General features: G+C 53.1%; 1 protein-coding gene across 1 annotated transcript in view; it reads left to right on the top strand.

Annotated features, from left to right (window-relative positions):
- Positions 1–586: 586 nt before the first annotated feature.
- Positions 587–19,996, top strand: part of ADCY5 (adenylate cyclase 5) — a 157,988-nt gene continuing 138,578 nt past the window's right edge. Inside the window, exon 1 of the mRNA XM_055568407.1 lies at positions 587–2,931. Within this exon, the coding sequence (XP_055424382.1) occupies positions 1,804–2,931 (1,128 nt within the window). The 5' untranslated portion in view covers positions 587–1,803. The remainder of the gene's footprint in view (positions 2,932–19,996) is intronic.

The raw sequence follows: 19,996 nt of genomic DNA, 5'->3' as shown, positions 1-19,996 counted from the left end.
CCCTGCGGCAGTCGCTGCCTGGGCGCCCCCGGCCCGGTGCGCCCTCCTTCGGCACAGCCGCCCGGCCCGAGAATCGCCCAATAAGAGCGCCGGACTCAAGTCTGACAGCTCAGGAAGCGGCCAATCGAGCCGGGCCAGGGAAGGGGGGCGCAGCGCGGGGGCTGAAGTTGGGTTGAATGGGGGGATGGGGGATTAAAGGGGGATACAAAAGAGGGGAGCTAGGACTAGGGGCGCAGGAACCCAAGCAAGGGGCGAGGGAGGACCGCATGCCACCCAGGTCGGGCGAAGGGACCGCGGGCTGGATGCGGCTCCAGGCGCCAGGGAGGGAGGGGACGCAGAGAGAATTTTAGGTGAGGAAGGGGAGCCAGGGCCCCCACAGTAAAGGGCAGCTCACGAGGCCGGGCCTGAGGATGCCGGCGGGGTGCCGAGGCGGGGGCCGCGGCCGGGTCGGGGGCGGAGGCGGCCGCGCGCCTCTGTGAGCCGAGGCCCGAGCGGCGCGGGGGGCGGGGAGGCGGCGGGAGGAGGGGATGCGGAGGGCGCTCCGGCGGCGGCGGCGGCGGCAAGCGGGCGAGAAGGGAGGAGCGGCGCGAGCGGCCGGAGCAGCGCAGGGCCCGAGGCGTGCATGGCGCGCCGCGAGCCCGGCTCCCGCGGCTCTCCCCGGAGCGCCCCCGGGGCGCAGCAGCGGCTCTTGGGCCGGCCCCTCTCGGCTGGCTGCATCTGAGTCCCGGCTCTCGATCTCTGGATGCCGTGCTCCCTGCGAGAAGCCCGCCTGCGTTGGGGCGGAACGGCGGCGGCGCTGCGCCGGATTCCGCCCTCAGCTTAGTCCTTCTGCGCCCGGCCGCGGTGGGCCCGCAGCCGGCGGCGAGGAGCCTGGGGCTTGAGGAGTCGGCACGACAGCCCTCCTGGGCCGGCGGGTCCGGGCCAGCCCCACTCCGTTTTGGGGGAAGGGGTAGGCGAGAGGGAAGGGCCGCGCTGCAGGAGCCGGTCCTCGCCCCCGCCCCCTGCGCGGACCCGCTGAAGGCTGGGCTCGGCTTTGGCCGGGGCCAAGCTCCCATTCTCGCCGCGGGAGGTGGTGGGGGATGCGGGCGACGGCGCCCTTGGGCTCCAGGACCCTCCCCGCGGGGCTCTGGAGCTGTTGCTCCGCCCGCCGCCCCCTCCCCCGTCCTCTCCACCCCCCCATCCCACCTCCCCACCCCTCGTAAGAAAATAATGCTGGCTGGCGCCCGCACCTCCCAGTCGCTCCCAGTCCGCCGCGAGGGAAGGGCGCCCGCTTCGTCTCCACGCCGGGACCCCTGCCGAGCCGTCCTAACTGCCTTCTCGCCGTGCGTGCCGCTGGTCTCCGCTTAGGCAGAGTCTGCGAGTGCCGCGCCCGGGCATTGCAAGCCCCGGGGAGGTGCCGCCCGCAAGGACACCTCTCCGTCCCGCCTCGTCCGCAACTCCGGTCCTTGTCGAGCTCGACGCGAGCCAGGAGTCCGGACGTCCCTCTGCGCGCGGCTCAGCAGCTCCAGCAGTCCCCGCTGTCCCAGCTCGGAGCCAACTCCCTCTCGGACCTGGGGCTCCCGACGCGGATTTTCAGCCACTTCTCACCTCGGGGCTGTGCCTGCCTCCCTTTCGCTCTCCCGCTGCCCTCCTTCTCCGCTCAGGACGGGGGTGCCAAGATGCCCCGCTACTGCCCAGGGCCCCGGGCCGCCCCCGACGTGTGACCCCAGCCTGGTCCCCCTGCTCGGCCGTCCACCTTCCCCTTGGAGACCCCCGGCCCGGCCCCCGGGGGAGGAGGAAGAAGACGACGAGGCCGAGGGGGGGATGTCCAGCTCCAAAAGCGTGAGCCCCCCGGGCTACGCGGCGCAGACAGCGGCGGCGCCGGCGTCCCGGGGAGGCCCGGAACACCGTTCCGCGTGGGGAGAGGCCGACTCCCGCGCCAATGGCTACCCCCAAGCCCCCGGGGGTTCGGCCCGCGGCTCCACCAAGAGACCTGGGGGGGCGGTGACCCCGCAGCAGCAACAGCGCCTGGCCAGCCGCTGGCGCAGCGACGACGAAGACGATCCTCCGCTGAGTGGCGATGACCCCCTGGCCGGGGGCTTCGGCTTCAGCTTCCGTTCCAAGTCGGCCTGGCAGGAGCGCGGCGGCGACGACTGCGGTCGCGGCAGCCGGCGGCAGCGGCGGGGCGCGGCCGGCGGGGGCAGCACCCGGGCGCCCCCTGCGGGCAGCGGCGGCGGTTCGGCGGCTGCGGCCGCCGCAGCGGGCGGGACGGAGGTGCGCCCCCGTTCGGTGGAGCTAGGCCTGGAGGAGCGGCGTGGCAAGGGCCGCGCGGCCGACGATCTGGAGGCCGGCGCTGTCGAGGAAGACGAAGGGTCCGGGGATGGGGGCAGCTCGGCAGGCTCGGGCGCGGGGCCTGGCGCGGTGCTGTCGCTGGGCGCCTGCTGCCTGGCACTGCTGCAGATATTCCGCTCTAAGAAGTTCCCATCGGACAAGCTGGAGCGGCTGTACCAGCGCTACTTCTTCCGTCTGAACCAGAGCAGCCTCACGATGCTCATGGCTGTGCTGGTGCTCGTGTGCCTAGTCATGTTGGCCTTCCACGCGGCACGGCCCCCGCTGCAGCTGCCCTACCTGGCCGTCCTAGCGGCCGCCGTGGGTGTGATCCTCGTTATGGCCGTGCTCTGCAACCGCGCCGCCTTCCACCAGGACCACATGGGCCTGGCCTGCTACGCGCTTATCGCCGTGGTGCTGGCCGTCCAGGTGGTGGGCCTGCTGCTGCCCCAGCCGCGCAGTGCCTCCGAGGGCATCTGGTGGACTGTGTTTTTCATCTATACCATCTACACGCTCCTGCCCGTGCGCATGCGGGCTGCGGTACTCAGCGGGGTGCTCCTGTCCGCCCTCCACCTGGCCATCGCCCTGCGCACCAACGCCCAGGATCAGTTCCTGCTCAAGCAGGTAGGGGCCCACCTGGGCATAGGGACTGGATAGTAGGGTGTGCAGGCCTTGGCCTGACTCCAAAGAGAGGCAAGCCACCTTCCCCTTTAAACTGGTGAGAAGATCCAGAGAGACATGGCTCTGTCAGCTGTGTGGTGTCTTCTACCCTTGATCCCGCACTCTGAGCCCCAGCATCTTCCTTTACAAAAAGGGTGCTCTTCTATGTAATCTTCCCGCTGATAGACACACTAAACCCTATCCATTATTGTAGGGATGCTAATGAGGAAGGAGGGTTGGAGGAGAAAATTCTTGGGAGAGGTCCCCTTCTCTTCCTATGCTTTTGTCCCTGTATATATGGCCCCTGACCAAAGTGACTGGACCCTCTAATCCCTCTCCAACCTCTCCCTGGGGAGAGCCACTGATAGTTTGTAGTGAGTCCTGGATGTAGTGAGTCCGTTGAGTCCTGGATGGAGGATTGATGAGGGGAAACCCTAGGAACTCCTTGCCTAGTCTTAGGGAGGAGAAAGGGTAACCCTGCCAGTTGCCTGAGACTGGGGGTTTGAAAGCTGGAAATATACCTGAAATTGAGGGAAGACTGACAAATGTGTTTCCTTTGTGAAAGTGCCCACAAGCCAAAGAGCTGCCTTCAGCAAAAGTGGGAAGCAACCTTTTGGGTGGGGACAGTCCTCTCCTGGCCTGAGCAGAAAGCTAGTGTCCTATGTCAGGACCCCTTCATGTGGGTACTCCTGGTTATTACTTGTTGTGGGGGCTTTTTATCACTCCTGGGATGAGTTAGGTGAGCCTTGAATGATGGGATCAGGAGGAAATAAAACTTCTGCCTGGTTAACTGGTGGTTCTTCTGAAGACTTATGAGAGGAAGGCGTGCTTGCCATGGTGACCTTGATGAGACTGGCTCTTCTGACAAGCACACTTTCTCCCCTTAGCAGTGCCCTTGTCCGTGGCACCATGGGCCTCTTCCACTGGCCCCTGCTCAGCCTACTTGGTTGTGCTGCAGCTTGGCTGTGAGAGTCAAATGGGCCCTTGCTGCAGTCTAGTCTCTTGACCGTAGATCCTACTGCACCCCCTACCTCTCTCTGGGCATCTGCTTCCTCTACAGAACTTCTTAACTAACTGAATTCCAGGCATGGCCTCCCCACTTTTAGTGCCTTTTCTCGGACTTCAATCCTATTGAGGACTGTGTGTTTCTCCAGGGGCTCTCCTGTACCCCCTGGCTTTCTCAAAATAGTGCCAGTGTGGGCTTCATGGCGCTGGGCTCCAGGTGTACCCCCAAGGCACTCTGTGACTGGGAAGGAGGGGATCTGCAGCCCCTCCGTGCCCTAGGTTCCTTGTCTAGCAAATGAGAGGATAATGCATGACCCTTCCAGTTCTACCCTCTCTGTGCCAAGCCTCACCTCTGCAAGGAGCCCTCCTTCCATTCCAGCCATGTCAGCCTCTCCCTCTTCTGCATGGCCAACAACAGAGTCAGAGCCACAGGGTGGGGCACTTACTTATTCCTGAGTGCCCCTGGTTTTACTCCCCATCCAATGTAAGCCCCTTGGATGCAGAATTCCTGAGGTGTATGTGTTTTTCCTTCTCTACCATCTCTGCCTTATCTAGCATTGTGTTGAATATATAGGGATTTCATAATTGCTTAACTGATTGTATTCCAATGAGTGAAGTAATTGGGGTTGTTGATGCTAAAGAAGTTTTTCTGATCTGGGATCGGAAGGAAAAAAATTCTTTAGAGATCATCTTTAAACTTAAGAGAAAAACCTATTGAGAGCTGGTTTGAAAAAAGTTAACTACTATTGTTAGTGCTTATAAAGGCTCCAAATGTTTTGAGCTGGGGACACAAGCTAGCATATGAGTATTTTATCTTTGAGGGTTGTTCCTGGCTTGAATGGGAGGCAGGTTGCTTGGGAGGGTATGGCTTTTCTGCAGAAAGACAGGCATGGCGTGCACATGGAGCAGCAGAGGTTTCCAGGATCATTCAGAGTATTTACTGAAACCAGAGTTGGGACTCAGGGCCTGATTACAGCCCTAGACAATCCGAGGTGAGTGATTTTAGGAGACTGGAGTCAGATCCCAGGATGGCAGTGCTGGACCTGGAGTGTTCCATCTCCATCTTAGCATGAAGATGCCACTGCAGCAGCAGAGTTAGCTGACTGACTTCCCCATCTAGTTCCTCAGCCCAGTCTCTCTCTCTTCTTTCCCCAGCTGCACACCTCCCAACTCATGCTTCTTTTATCCAGTTGTGGTCTTCAGACCTTCCCCTGTCTGTAGGCTCTTGCATACATTTGCACTTCTCATGACCTGCTGTGCTGAGTATAGCAGAACTTGTTAGAAATGGTCCATGATAATCAGAATGCAAGCATTCTTTCTAGTTGACTTAAGACAAAACTGTATCTTTTTTTGGTTTGTATTTCATTTGCCTTTCTAATTATGATATAAACTTTGTGTTTCTTGAGCAAATCTTATTGGATGGTGGGAAATATTAGTGAGACAATCAAGCATTACCCTCTGCCTCAGGTTACCCCAGAGTAGCAGGTATTGGAGAATGGCCTCCATTAGATGCCTTGTTCTTATCTTTGATGAAGATACACATCCAGGTAAATGGGCCAGCAATGTGTGGTTTTTAATATTGGGGCTTTGGGAATCTGCCTCCATGACCTTGGACACAGAGTAGGCTCTCAAGAATCTGTTGGCATTTTTTCAGTTCTCATGAGAGACTGGTCCCCTTGCCAGCTGCCCCACAGCTCAGACCTTCAACATCAGTATCTGATCTCAGTATTTTATTCTTTCCCTGTCCCTCTTCTGTCTTGGGCTCTGCCCTTTGCTCCAGTTAGAAGGGAGAAACATCTAGTATCTTATCTGATGCCTCCTGATGGTTTTTACTCAAGAGGAAACTGAGAGGCAAGGTGGGGCAGCCCTTGGCATCCCCCAAGGTGGGGGATGATGTTTCTTCCTTTTGCTGTATCCCCTGCTCCAGCTGTTCTCCTGGTATTCACCCCCCCACCCCACTCTTTTTCTCTCACTTCCTTTCACTTTCCTCCTCCTCCAGTCCCCTGTTGCTCTCCTCTCCTCTGCCTGCCTGCTTTTCTGCTTCCCCATCTCTTACTCCGTGTTTTGCAGCCTCTCAGCCTCGCCTTCTGTGCTCGTCTCACTGTCGTCTCCTTGGTGGGATACAGTAGGAGCGTCATGGGTTGTTTTTTTTTTTTTCCTTCTTTGCCTGTTAGAAGTCCCTCTGCTACACCCATACCATAAATAACACTCAAGCATCTGCCAAACACATTCCTCACTTGTGTTAATAGGCTGCAATGATGCCGGAGCCTGTTGCCATGGCAACCTCATTTTTGTTTGACTGTATCCCACTCTGCTACATAAAGCCTCTGCATGCACTCACACACAAACAAGTATGCTCACACAACTATTACATATGCTTAGCCATTAGAGATTATTTTGGAGAAAACATCTTTGGGTCTTATGGGGATGAACAGTCATTTGGCAAAGGAGATGAGTGTCTCTGCTTGTCCAGTGTTACTCTCGGAGGTGATAATGGATGGAAGAGTGCTTTGAAAAGTAGAGAGTCCTGTTCAGATGTGGGGTATTATTAGTCTGCAGCAGCATTAAACCCACCTGATACAGTTTTTGAAAAGAAGATTCTGACCCCATGTGGGTCCCTGTGAGCCTGGGAGAGCTGTCAGAGGTTGCCCTTGTGGTGTGGGCTGACCCATCCCTACCCAGCCTGTCTTCAGCTCCTTCCTTGCTTCCCTCTGTCCCTTTTGAAGAAACTCAGTGATTTTCTGCATTTCCTCCTCTGTGCCTGTTTGAACCCACAACTGTCACCAGTTGTTCCAGTGATCAGAATGGCAGTTGCGCTATGTGAGTGATGTTCTGTGACCATGAGCACATGTGAGTGTCTGTACTTGGGCTGGATGGGGGTGGGGAAGCAGACCAAGAAATGACTACTGTGGCTGAAGGGTGGGTGTCTGTCTGTCATGTGGGCAGGCTCTAGTATGTATGTGCATGTGTGTGCATGTGCGTGAACATGTGTGTGCACGTGTGTGTTTGTTTGTGTGTGTGTATCTGTTGTGTGTGCTGGCCCGGGTTATGGAGGTGGGCCGAGGGAAGCCTTTGTGTTGACTTTGAAAGGAAATCATCACAGCTCTGTCCTGTTTATTCTTTGTTTGTGGCTGACTTCCTGTGGCTGTTTGCATTTCTGATTCTGGGCCTTGATCGACCTTCTCACCTTGACCTCTGGCTCCCCAGGGAAGTACCCTGGATGCACATGCCCCTACTTTCCAAAATGAACCTGGGGGCTAGACTTGAGCGGTCAGTTCCCCTGCCCCCATGGAGTCTTGCCCTTCCCTTTCAAAAGCCCGAGCTGCCCACTCACTCAGCCATCCGGTAAGCCCTGTGGTGAGCCGCCACCTCGCTCTGGAACTTGGCCCAGAGGCCTGTGTGGTGGGTTACCATGTCTGCCCTGTGTGCCCTGATGGCTGCCACTGCCCCCCTGCTTGCTGGGTGGTGTGGAGAGGGCCACACATTTTCAGCATGACACCAGGGGTCATCTACCACCAGTTACTTTCCCCATCACCCACATTTCTGGACAGGAGAAATCTGGCCATGGTGACCCCAGCAGCAACAGTAGGCTGGGGTTGGGGGGTGGCTCTGAGTCTATAGCCAGGGAGGGTCTGCTTGTTTTGCCTCAGTGCTAATTGTATTTGCTAATTGTTTTTGGTTATGTGGCCTCCTTATCTCTGCGATGGGAAGGGGGTGCTTGGAGGGAGGACAAGCCTCAGGGTGGGGGTCAAGCAAGGCTTCTAGGTAGGAGGTCATCTAGGCACATCTAGATAGGGGTGTCTCGATGCCTGTGGGGAGGACTTCAGGAGTGGCAGAGGCCTGGCCAAGGAGCAGAACGGTCAGCTGCTGTGCTTTGGGAATGTTGACGGTTAATAATTCTATCTAAGTTTTAATCTGGAGCAAGAGCATGAGGTCTGTGTGCTGTGGAGCACAGAACAGTGTGCTCATGTCTGTCTATAAAGAGGACACAGACCATGCATTAAACCCCAGCACCAAAACCTGCCCAGCCTCACAGAAGAATTTTGAAAATCAGTGTAAAAGGCCTGGACAGAAGCTGTCCTGTGCAGACAGGCCCTGGCCACGGTCACTCTGTCAGAGGGTGTAGGGCTGTGGAGCACCCATTTGGGCCCAGCCAGGGGAGGGGTGTGTGTTGGGGGAGGGAGGTGAGAGCCTCTCTGCAAGTGTACGGCCTCTTGCCGGATGACTTTCAGTCATGGCGGCCTGCTTGGCACCTCTGTTAACTTTATTTATCTTGTGGTAGATCTGGCCAATGGCCATTTACTTCCCACGAGCATCCTCTGTGTTGGGAATGGAAACAGTTTTCTCTCGGAGTCCCATGTGACTGTGGCCCAGAAATTCTTTAGGGTGCAGTTACATAAGTTACACTTGAGCATATCTTTCTTTCCTCCATGCCTATCAGGTGGGGGGAGCTTGCTAGTGGAGGGCAGTCAGTATTGATTTTCTCTCCCAAACGCAAAACTCCATGAAGATAATTGGAAAGCTCTACTCCCCCCACTCCCCTCCCACCCACCTCTTTTCTCCAGGAAACATTCAAATCCAGGACAGGGAAGAACTCTCTTTCAACATCATGAACAAAATCTGGGAGTTTCTAGTTAACAGACCATGAACTTCATGGGAAGCAGCATTTTGGTCTAGCTGTTGGAAAAGGCCAGCAGGGTCTTGGTTAGGCTGGTGGGCATATCCAGTTGATAGGAAGACTAAGGCCCCATCTGAGATTCTATGTTTGATTCTAGAATTTAGAGGACGGTACTAGTTTGGTCAGGGGATTGGAAACCTTGACTTCTAAGAGAACATTTGAAAGAGTGGGAGATGTTTAGCTGGGAGGTGAGAAAGCAGAAACACGGGCAAAGTGTTATTTATTGCTGGGATCCCTGTTATCAGATGTTAGAAGAGGGACTGAACTTATTTTTGGTTGCTCCCAAGGGCAGAGTTGGGGTAAATGGGTAGAAATAGTAAACAGATTTCAGCTCCAGGTGTGTGCGTGCTGAATTGCTTCAGTCGTGTGTGTAGCCTGCCAGACTCCTCTGTCCATGACATTCTCCAGGCAAGAATACTGGAGTGGGTTACCATTTCCTTATCCAGGTAGAAGATACTTTCCAGCCTTTGGGGTTGTAGCCATTACACCAAAAGCCCCCTGGGGTAGCCAGCTGTGTCAGTGGAGGTGTTCAAGCGGACACTGGACTGAGGAAACGGAAGACTCTGCTTCTGAAGATCTGGGGTGGGTCCCAGGAAGGGATCTATATTTTTTGCCAGCTTGGATCTAGTTTTCAAAGCTCTCTAGGTGATCTTGATGACCAGCTCTTAGGTTTGGGATTGTTGGCCAAGATAACCATTCAATTCACATCCAACCCTTGAATTTTATGGTTTCGTGTCTTGCTACAGCATGAATGCCTGCTGAGTCTTTTGGGATGTCCGTCGTCATGCCTACCTTGGTCTCTGTTTAAAAGTCACAAAATCACTGCAGACTCGCAGGCCCCTTAGGAGATGTCCTGGTGGGGCTGGTGAGCATATTGGTTGTAGGATGCGGAGGGGAATGTGACTGGTAGTGGTGAGAGAGGGTGGGAAAGATTGCCTGTACCTCCCATGCTGCCTCCCAGCCATTCCCATCCCCCCACTCTTGATTGAGGCAAAGCAATCTGTGGCTCAGTATTGGTGGTGGTTGTGGTGAGGGTGGTCAGCAGAGAGACAGACCTTAGTTTGAGTCCTGGTTTACTCATTCATTTGGTAAGTGAATATGAAAAACACTGAGGATACCCCAGGTCCAGAAGGGATGGTACAGAATGCGGAAAGTGAGATCAGGGGTAGGCAAGAGGTCAGGAACTAGGAGATGGTTTGAAGGAGGAACAGTAGGATGTCAGGCAAGGAAGAGGAGATTGGAGCTGTGAGTGTGGGGAGGGGAAGAGCTTGGAAGTGGGGGCAGGGATGCTGTCTGGAACAATGGGATATAGTCACAAGAAGAGGGGGGTAAACAAGCAAACACTGGGAGACAGTAGTGGCTTTATTCTTTGGGCCTGCCTCGTGTGTCAGCCTGGACAGTCTTCCCCCCACCTCATATACATACACACACTTCTTGCTCTGGGAGGGTTATCGGCTCTTGCTTCTGGGCTTTGAGGCTTCCTGATCTCACATTGGGTGGCCTCCTCTTCCGTGTCCTTAGGGGCTTCCTGGGGGTAGTCTCACAGGTTGCCACAGTCCCACTAGGCTATTGGAAGGGGTCCTGAGGGACCTAGGTACATGACACGTAGTAGGTATTCAGTGAGGGTTTGAATGAATGAACGAACGGGTGGTGGGGTGGGTGGACGGCTGCACGCAGACTCTCGGCTGTTCTGAAGTGCTAGACCAACACCTCCACAGAAGGAAGCGATGCGGCTCGGCTTGGAGCCTATTTTGGTGGATTGTTATCCTAAACTCCGAGCAGGGCTTCCAGAGTACCTCCTGCTGCAATTGAGAACGTGTGTCTTCTTGGAAACAGAGAGCTGTTGCCTGGCAGTGCCGGTACTATATCCCTTCACGGATTTGAAAACCATTATTAAGTCATTCTTTCAGCCTTCTCCCCATTCATTCAACCATTTATTAGGTGCCTACTGTGTACCAGGCGCGTGCTAGGCCACAAGGGTCCAAAGATGACTCAGCCCGGGCCCCAGCACCTAGCATTGCCTTTAGCCCAGACGCTCCCACTAACTGTCCTTTGGAGGGATGTTGCTCAATGTTTCAGTACACACATTCAGTCCTGTGTCAGGTAAGTTTAAGAAATACTGGCTTGATCAGAATTCTTTATTGTAGAACTTTAAAGCTTTTCATATGTTAATATGCCATAGAATTTGCAAAGAGGGGGTTTTTGCATGAAGCCATTATCAGACATATTTGACCCCAGAGCCAGCTTTTGAAGGAGCATAGCAGAGGCATTAGTGTCTGTTGGAACTCACGTTGGGACACCCTGCTTCAGGGGCTGGGAGGATCTCAGCATCCAGCCCCCTGCCTCATGGATAGGCCTAGGCAAGGTCATCTAAATGTGGGCGTTTGTTTGTTTGGGGGCTCTTCTACCTCAAAAAGGAGACCGAGCATCCTGCATTAAAAGTCTCATTCTCTGTTTGCATCCAAAATTCTTTGTAAAGTAAAATGATGGGACTGGAAGGGACCAGGGAGATGCCTCCTTTATCTAGTTTCGGTTTCCTTTAAGGGTTTTCTGTTGTCGTCAGACACTGGAGCCTGTTGGGCTCTGTATTGTGACCTTTGGTGCGGGGGCGGGTCCATTCGCTGAGGGCCTGGCTGCCTACGAGAAAGTGGTGATGGGCTGTTCAGAGCATCCTGGGGCCAAACAGAGTTCCCCAGTTTGCTTTGTTTCCTACCATCTAAAAGGAGGAAGACTTTATAGAATGTCGATTAAAAACAATGAGTATATATTGAGATTTTATTGCGAACTTGGCACTAAGCTAATCCCTTACATATATGACTTTACTTAGTATCAATCCTGAGAGAAAGACATTCTTACCCCTATTTCAGGGCTGCAGAATATAGGATAAGAGAAGGTAAGTAACTTTCCCAAGGTCACTCAGTGAGCAAGCACAGCAGATGGTTCAGCGCCTGCCCATATTCCCTGGGCATGTACCTTTCACTCTTGCCAGCCAGACTGCCAGCTGTCAGGACCTGAGGGCTTTCTCTGGCCCTGAGCCTCTCTGCTTGCTTGTGGGGCAGGTCAGAAGTGCTGGGGAGGGAGTGCCCATCCCCAGAGCAGCTTTCAACCAGTGACTGTTGGGCGCTAGTGGATAGATACCCTAGCTCCCTTGACCCTGGTGTAGGGGGAGTATAACGGAGACAAGCCTTCTTGTTAGCCCCCAGGCCTGCAGGATACAGCTCTGGTTGTCCACAGTGGTACAGGCTGGAAAACTATTTTTCTTTTTTTTCCTTCCTTCTTTATTTTCTCCCTCCTTCCCTTCCTTCCTCCCTCCCCGATCTTCCTTCCACCTTTCCGTTCTCTTTTTCTTCTTCCCCTGTTTTTTTTTTTTTTTTTCTCATTTCTCCATTCTCTAATATTTTCTGGGGTCACCTCCCAGGCAAACCTCTTCTTTCAAATCTTTGTCTGAGGATCCTTTTCTAGGAAAAATCCAAATTGAGAGTAGAGAAACTGAGATTCTAATCCGGTTTGACTTGAACACTAGGGAGGGGAGTGATCACTTTACTGGGGCAAAAAATGCATTGGGTACAGGGACTTCTCTGGTGGTTCAGTGGCTAAGACTCTGTGCTCCCAATGCAGGGTACCTGGGTTCGATCCCTGGCCAGGGAGCTAGATCCCACATGCCACAACTAAGAGTTTGCATGCCACAGCTTGAAAAAAAAAAACAACGATTCCACATGCTACAACTAAGACCCAATGCAGCCAACTAAATAAATAAATATTTTTTAAAATGCATCAAGGACAGAACTCTGTGGCAAATTCAGAACCCTGGCCCCTCCCTCCTATCTGATGATATATGTTTGTCACCAGAACAGTTGTTTCTGGACTAGTGGGATGATGTGAAAAAATGTATTTTTTGTCTTGTGTTATATATATATATATATATATATATATATATTTGTTTTGAATTTCTGCTTCTTAAAAATGTATGGCTTTCTGTCCCCTAGACAATGTCTCGAATATCAGCCAAAAGACTCAACTACTTTGACCTTTGATTAGCATTTTGTAGATGACAAAGGACTTTACCATGCGTGATCTTACTTGCTTCTCACTACTGCCTTGAGGAGGTGATGAGTTAAGAAGGCGCAGACATTGGCTTTGGGGCCCAGGAGAACGCCCTGGCTGGGTGATCCTGAGTTGCCTTACTCTCGCTCAGTCCATCCCCTCTCTAAACTGAGGATAAGTTCCTGACTGACAGACTCTGTTGTTGGGTGCCCAGACAAGGTAATACATGTGAGAGCTCTCATAATTACAGACCTGTGCTGCTGATATTGTGTTGAAGAGGAGGAAGTAGGGGTTGAGAGAGGTTGAGTGACCTCATTCAGGTCACACAGCCAGTTAGTTAGCTTAGGAGCTGCTGCACAAATACAGATCCCTGACTCCAAATCCCGTGCTCTTTGCACATATGAACCCAGCCTGAGTCCACCCCATAGTACTTAAAGAGGCTATAGAAGGCACAGCTGCTCTCAAGCAGTTGTCTTGGGTGGTTGTGGAACACGTGGTTTCTCATTTGTGACACCTCCTTCCCATGGGGTGTCTGGCTCAGATAGGCATTAAATCATTTGTCACTTCCGGAGCCTGCAGCGATGCTGTGAGAGGGGACAGCGTGAAAGTGTTTAGAGGACAACTGGGATCAGATGTTTATCTGTGAAGGGCCCCTGAGTGGGCTTCAGGATGGGTCAGGAGGGATGCAGACATGAAGAGGGGTCAGACACAATGCCGGGTAGCTTATGTCTGGGTGTAAGGCTCCCTCATATCCAGGCTTCTGGTGACAAGGGTGGAACAGAGGCAGGAAGGGAGGAGGCAGCTGGGTACACATCAGCATCACTTCTCGGAGGTCAAATCTGGGGGTCTTTCTGTAGAGTCTCATCTAGTGGATAGAGCAGTTCAGTGTTTACTCTAGGATGTCTTTAGAACCCAGCTCACCCAAACCACCATCATCCTAACAAGTACCCCAAATATCCTGCTTCAAAGCCACTTCTGTTGTTTGTCACTCTTCTCAAGAAAAATAAAGGAAAATGTAACTCCTGCCCAAGTGCCATTCTTTTGCTAAGTGGATTTTCAAGATTTTATTTTCGCATTTTCTTTTGGGGATGAGTGTGGTGATTTGGGCTTCCCTGGTGTCTCAGATGGTAAAGAATCTGCCGGCAGTGTGGGAGACCTGGATTAGATCCCTGGGTTGGGAAGATCCCCCAGAGAAGGGAATGACCCACTCCAGTATTCTTGCCTGGAGAATTCCATGTGTCCCACTCTTTTTTGACTCCATGGACTGTAGCCCACCAGGCTCCTTTGCCTATGGGATTTCCCAGGCAATACTGGAGTGGGTTGCCATTTTCCTTTGCTGTTTGTTTGTTCACTTAACAGGCCCAAGCCCCTAGTCTTCCTCTGGCCAAGTCCCTTTTCTTGTAACCATTTCACCACACTGCCTGAGAGGGACCTGGCTATCTGACGGGCTCCCAGAGGGTAGCAACAGCTCAGAAGCACCTTGGTCCTGACAGCCGAGTGGAGGAGGCAGCCAAGGGAGAGTGATGGCCACTGAATCCTGGGTGAGCAGGGTAGGCTTATACCCCTCCCTGCCGAGGAAGGAGCCCTGCCTTTGCAACATCTGACACTCAGCATTTAACATCAGAGTCACTCTGAAACACCCTCTTCTTTTCCTCTGGAGCACTCATACTGGTTTATAATTTTATTTCAGTAGGTTTATCTATCTGTCTTTCAACTTGTCAGTCAGCTCTTTGAGGACAGGGGCCTCATCTGTTTTAATACTCAGATATTTACTGACTGTTCCTGACTCTCTGACCCCCGCTGCCCAGCACTGTGGGAAGCAGGTGGCTAGTTCCCATTTGCATGTTCCATAGGGAATGCTGACTCTTGACAGCCAGGGTTCCCTCCCTTGACCAAGGTGAGCTTGTCCCCTGCTGGCACGGGGCTCTGAGCCTGGGGGTGTGATCTTAGGAAACACTGCTTTCCATCTTTGCCCTCCTTCTTATGGGTTCCCTGCTGGTCTGTCTGGTAATGTCAGGAAGGTTCCCTGTTGTCTGCGTTTGCTTCTCCCTCTCATCCTTGGTCCCCTTTCTCCTTCTCCTTTTTCTTCTGGTATCTTTTTTACTCCTCCTGAGTCCTCCCACTTCCCTCTTTCCAGCTGTAAGACGTGGGAAAGACCTGAGAGACTCGCCAGGAGGCAAGCTCAACTATAAGGACAGTAAATATGAGCATGGCTAACTACACAAATTCCAAACAGTATTCTTCATGCTGTTCCAAGCAACCCCATGAAAGAGCAGTTCTCACAGTGTGTTATAAACTTCCTTATAGTTGATTGCCCTGTATCGCAGTGCAGGTGGCAGCTCTGTTTTCACCTCGAACGCCCAGCACCGAGACATTAACTTTCGGGCTGGGTTAACCTCCAGTCACCCAACAGAACTTGAGGCGTGGGAGATGAAGGTGCACCTAGGAGTTCTTATTAACCCTGGTACCCAGGCTATCTGTAGTGGGCCTGGACATCAGCATTTTGGGATGCTCCTGCTGATTCTGACGTGCACCACAGATGGGAACTACCGCCCTGAGCCTCCCTGCATCAGCAGAGGGCTCGGGGGGATGACTCTGAGTCTGATTTATGGCTGTACCGAAAGGAGAGTTGTTTATATTGAAAGGGGTTTATTGTGGTGATTCAGTAAAGAGTGATGACCACTAAAAATTATTGCAGGTGTGTAATAGGGGAAGAAAACTTGGTTGGTGGTTGGTGTATAAAATCTTATCAGGCCAGGCTGTGGCTCAGTATATTTATGTTCCTCTTATCGCCAGCAATTAGCCCCAAACGTGGCTTGATAAGTGGCTTAGCACAGTGTTGTAATAACTGCAAGGATAGTTTAGAAAATGACTGCTGTACCATGCGCTCCACGGAGCCATCTTGGCAGACAGGCACATCTCACTCAAGGCTCCTGACGGCCTGAGGGCTACACGCAAAGGCCTGCTGATCACTGTTAACTCTTCCCTTCTCTCTTTTTTATGTGGTATTTCCTTTTAGAATTGGAGAAGGAAATGGCGACCCACTGCAGTATTCTTGCCTTGGAAATCCCATAACAGAGGAGCTTGGTGGGCTACAATCCATGGGGTCACAAGGGTCGGATACAACAGTGGGAGAAACTGTACGTTAGTCTTTGTGAGTCTCCCTCCAACTGGAATGTAAACTAGAACAGTGTCTGTCGTAGATGTCTGTTACAGAACGAATGAATTTGCACAGAGTTAAACAGCAGTTAAACAGCAGGCAAATGGCAGTGTGAGTCCAGCACTACTTTTTTCTTTGACCCTTAAGCTCATAAAATGTGCAAGGAATTATTATATAGTCAGAGACTCCCCGTCTGCATGTATTGTTATCAACACGCATGGCAAAGACTTAGAGTAAAGAAAGGTGATGGAGAGAAGGGCCTTCCCCCCTGGAAAGGATTTCCTTCCTGTGGACTTTAAAGCTACTTCTTTCCTAGCACCTTTGGCTAGGAATGTACAAGGATCCTGCTCTAGCCCTTATGCTCTGGGAGGACTGAGAGACACACATGAAACCAGGGTCCATCTGAGGACCGGGAGGATTGAAAAGCCCCACATGTGTGGACTGAGGCCTGGGAAGCGTCCCTATCCCAGGACAGGGAGACATCCTCAGGTTAAATCCTCCACGAATGGCCACATGTGGATTACGACATGGTTGATTTCAGAAAGGGGTTATCTGGGGAGAGTTAATTTTGGATTTTGCTTTACATTTATTTTTAAAGTGGAATATTTCTCTGGCATTGGTGACAATGGCCTAGAAAAGCCAGTTAGTCACCACATCTGACATCTTCCCCGTGTCGAGTGTCTGCTGCCCCTGCTTCTTTCCCACCTGACGACTGTGGGGCTGATTTACATCCTCTCCCTCGGGGAGCTTTCACTGGCAAAGGATCTATAGGGAAGCACTGCTGGACCTAACCGGGGTCATCCTCTGCTCTGCCCTGCGTGTCGGGAGCGGGCCCTGGTGCTGCTCTTTGCCTCTCCTCACAGGGGGCAATGGCATCCAGGCCTTTCCCTGCCTCATACAGGTCTGTGAGGCTGGTTCAGTCTGCATCCTCCAGTGGTTTTTTTCCCTTCTTTCACTCTGTACAGTCTGCTAGTAGTAAAAGGAAAATCACCCGAAGCCTGGATTTAAAGAACAGAGCTGGTTTCTCTTAAGGGAATGGACAGCGAGACAAGCCCCACCGCATTTCCCCAAGTGTCATCTGTGGTTCTGCTGTGGAGCAGGAGGAGGGTCTCAGGGCAGCCGCTGGAGCCTCTGTGCTGGGAGGAGTGCGGGGAGTGTGGGGGGAGAAGGGAGGAGACACTGGAGAGGTTCTGGGACATGGGGAGAAGGGCAGAGGCTGGCCCTGAACTGATGTGTGAGGCATTCCCCACTGGATCTTCACACCCCTAGTTGTAATTCATCTAAGAGGGTCGGGATGGAGTAGGCAGTGGCTGTGGGCAGGTGAGCTCAGAGGACCTGTTGCAGTTGAGTGTGGTGTGGAGCAGGGCCTTCTCTTCCCAGTGAAGGTGCCAAGGCTCAGAGCCTTGGGTTTCAGAAGCCGAGAAGCCACCGGGCTGGCCACACCTGGGTGTCATATGCTTCTCTGACTTGTTCCAGCCCCATGGTGCAGCACTGCCCTTCCAGGGAATGGGTATCAGATGGTCTTGGAGGTACCTCCCTTCCTGTTTGTGTGACCCCTGACCTCTCCAGGCCCCTAGAGTGGAAAGCCTGGGGGAGATATCTGACTGGTCGGTGGGAGTAGATGGGGCCAGGTGCCTGGCCTTCTGCTCCGAGGAAGGGGGCGCTGTATGATCTACCTCCATCCTGGGCTGGGGAGAGGCTGAGCTCAGGTACTCCTTGGGGAGGGGGCACTGCTCCTTCCTGCTTTGCTCCAGGGACCGCTCTGGATTTGGAGGTGTCCTGATAACCTGCCTGGTCAAGAGTGCGTTGTCCTTTGGGAACAGCATTTCTGTTTCTTTTCCATTCACCAGCCTTTGCTGCTGTCCTGATCAACTCCTGGGACCCTGGGCATGGGAAGGAATGAGGGGGCTTTGTCCTTCCCTTGGGGGCATGTTCAGTCTGATGGAAATTTTGCCTTTCTGAGATGCTCAACTTAAAGATAGGACAACATTACTAATTCCTTCCACATATCGTGCACTTACTGTGTGCCAGGCAGCGCTGAGCCCTGTAACTCATTTGACCCTCGTAATCTCCGTTTAGATGGGTTTTTAAAAAGAGAATATTTTATGGATGAGGAAATTGAGGCCCAGAGAAGGTTAGTGGCTCATGTGAGGCTGTATGTTTGGAGAATGGTACAGCAGGCTCCAGAGCTCATGCTTTCAGCCAGGACACCGGCAGCTCCCACACTAGTGTGTGCAGGAATTCCCCACGAAGTCAATTAAAAAAGTTCCTGGGCCCCTTGTCAAGAGAGCCTGATGCAGTAAGTCTAAGGTGAACCCCCGGAATCTGCATCTCAAGTTGGCACCCTAAAAGGTGAGCCTGTTGCCCCACAAACACAGTTCCACCCCACAGTGCCTCCCCCAGTGGAGAAAGGATTCAGCTGACAGGGTCTCCCTTCCCTGAAATGATAAAGGCTGGTGAGGGGGAGGTATCTGGCTCCTACAGAAACAGAGGTTTCTGGGTCAACTTTCCCAGGATGTAGCTGGGAAAGGCAGAGTAAGACAGTTAGACTGAGGTAAGGAGGGGCCTTTCTGCTGGGCCTGTGCTGGTCTCAGGGGGCAGGGGTGAGGGGACTTTTGGAAGACGTGAGGGAAGGGCTGTAACCCAGAGGATGAGAGCTGAGAAGTGGTCTGAGAGCTGAGCGTATGTCAACCGCCAGAGACAGGAGCAGTTTACAAAGGAATTCTCAGGTGACTGCAGGGCCGCCGGCTGTGACTCTGTAGGCACCGAGGTCTTGACCAGGAGACATCTGCCTTGCCTTAGTTTCTTCATCTGGGCCACATAAATCAGACATTCCCTGAAGGTCCATCCAGTGAGTATACTAACAGGGGCATGTGGGCGTGCTAAGTTGCTTCAGTCGTGTCCAACTCTGCCACCCTATGGACAATAGCCCACCAGGCTCCTCTCTCCATGGGATTCTCCAGGCAAGAATGCTGGAGTGGGTTGCCATGCCCTCCTCCAGGGGATCTTCCCAACCCAAGGATCAAACCCGAGTCTCTTGCATTGGCAGGCAGATTCTTTACCACTAGGACCACCTGGGAAGTCCTATTAATAGGGGCGCTGGGGCCAAAAAAGAATTTCACTCCAGAGGTTTGGTTGGGGAATGCAACAGTGACAAAAATGATACAGCCCTGGGGGGACTGAGAGTCACAGATGGTGTGTGGTCCTCATGGGTCCTTGTCCTTTGATTGTCCTGGTCAGTGTCCCTCCAGTTCCTTGAACTCAACACATCCCCAAAGAAAATTCATCGTCTTCCCTAAATTGACATATAAAATAAATGGACTTTATTTTTATCATGTCAGTTCTCTCTCTGCCTGCTGCTGCTGCTGCTAAGTCACTTCAGTCGTGTCCGACTCTGTGTGACCCCAGGTACTGGTGTTAGATGTTTGTGGGACTGAGTTATTTAACAGATGTCTACCATGTATTTGGTGCTGGGAAACCAAGATGAATAAGCTGCAGACTGTGCCCTCAAGGGCAGAGCCTGTGTGTTGTGCCTCCTCTATGCCCGACTCTGGTCTAAGTGCTTTGTGTTTGTTCTGCTAACTCATTTAATCCCCACAACAGCCCCATGAGGTGAGCACTGCTGTGGTCACCCCCATTTTGCAGATGAGGACACTGAGACTGACATGTTAGGTAACTGGCCCAAGCTCACACAATGAACTGGGCAGCCTGGCTCCAAGTCCGGGCTCTGACCTCCCAAGTGCAGTGGACAGATGGGTGCTCACACCTGCTGGGAGCCGCATGATGCCTGCAGTTTTCGCAGCAGAGACAAAGCATGCAGCCTGTAGCAGGCAGGGAAAGAGGTATGTGTGGCAAAGGTAGGTTGGACTACGTTGGGAAGCCTATAGATTTCTGGACCAAGGCAGTTGTGTTTTTTGAGACAGTGGGCATCTCTAGGTTTTTATGCAAGACAGTGCATGGACATGGCCCCATCTGTATTGGGAAAGTGGCTCTAGTGTGTGGAGCTGGAGGGAGCAGCCTGCACGGTGAGGGAGAGGCGGTGCTGAGTGCAGAGGCTGCTGCCCTTGTCTAGGGAGGCTGGAGAGGGCCCGGGAGGGGCGGAGGTGGGGTAGGGGCGAGGGTCATGGCCTTCAACATGAAGG

The sequence above is a fragment of the Bubalus kerabau genome, chromosome 2 (assembly GCF_029407905.1).
Source record: "Bubalus kerabau isolate K-KA32 ecotype Philippines breed swamp buffalo chromosome 2, PCC_UOA_SB_1v2, whole genome shotgun sequence".
NCBI classification, from domain to species: domain Eukaryota; kingdom Metazoa; phylum Chordata; class Mammalia; order Artiodactyla; family Bovidae; genus Bubalus; species Bubalus kerabau.
The sequence above is the reverse complement of the archived record's forward strand: the minus strand, read 5'-3'. Positions and strand labels throughout refer to the sequence as shown.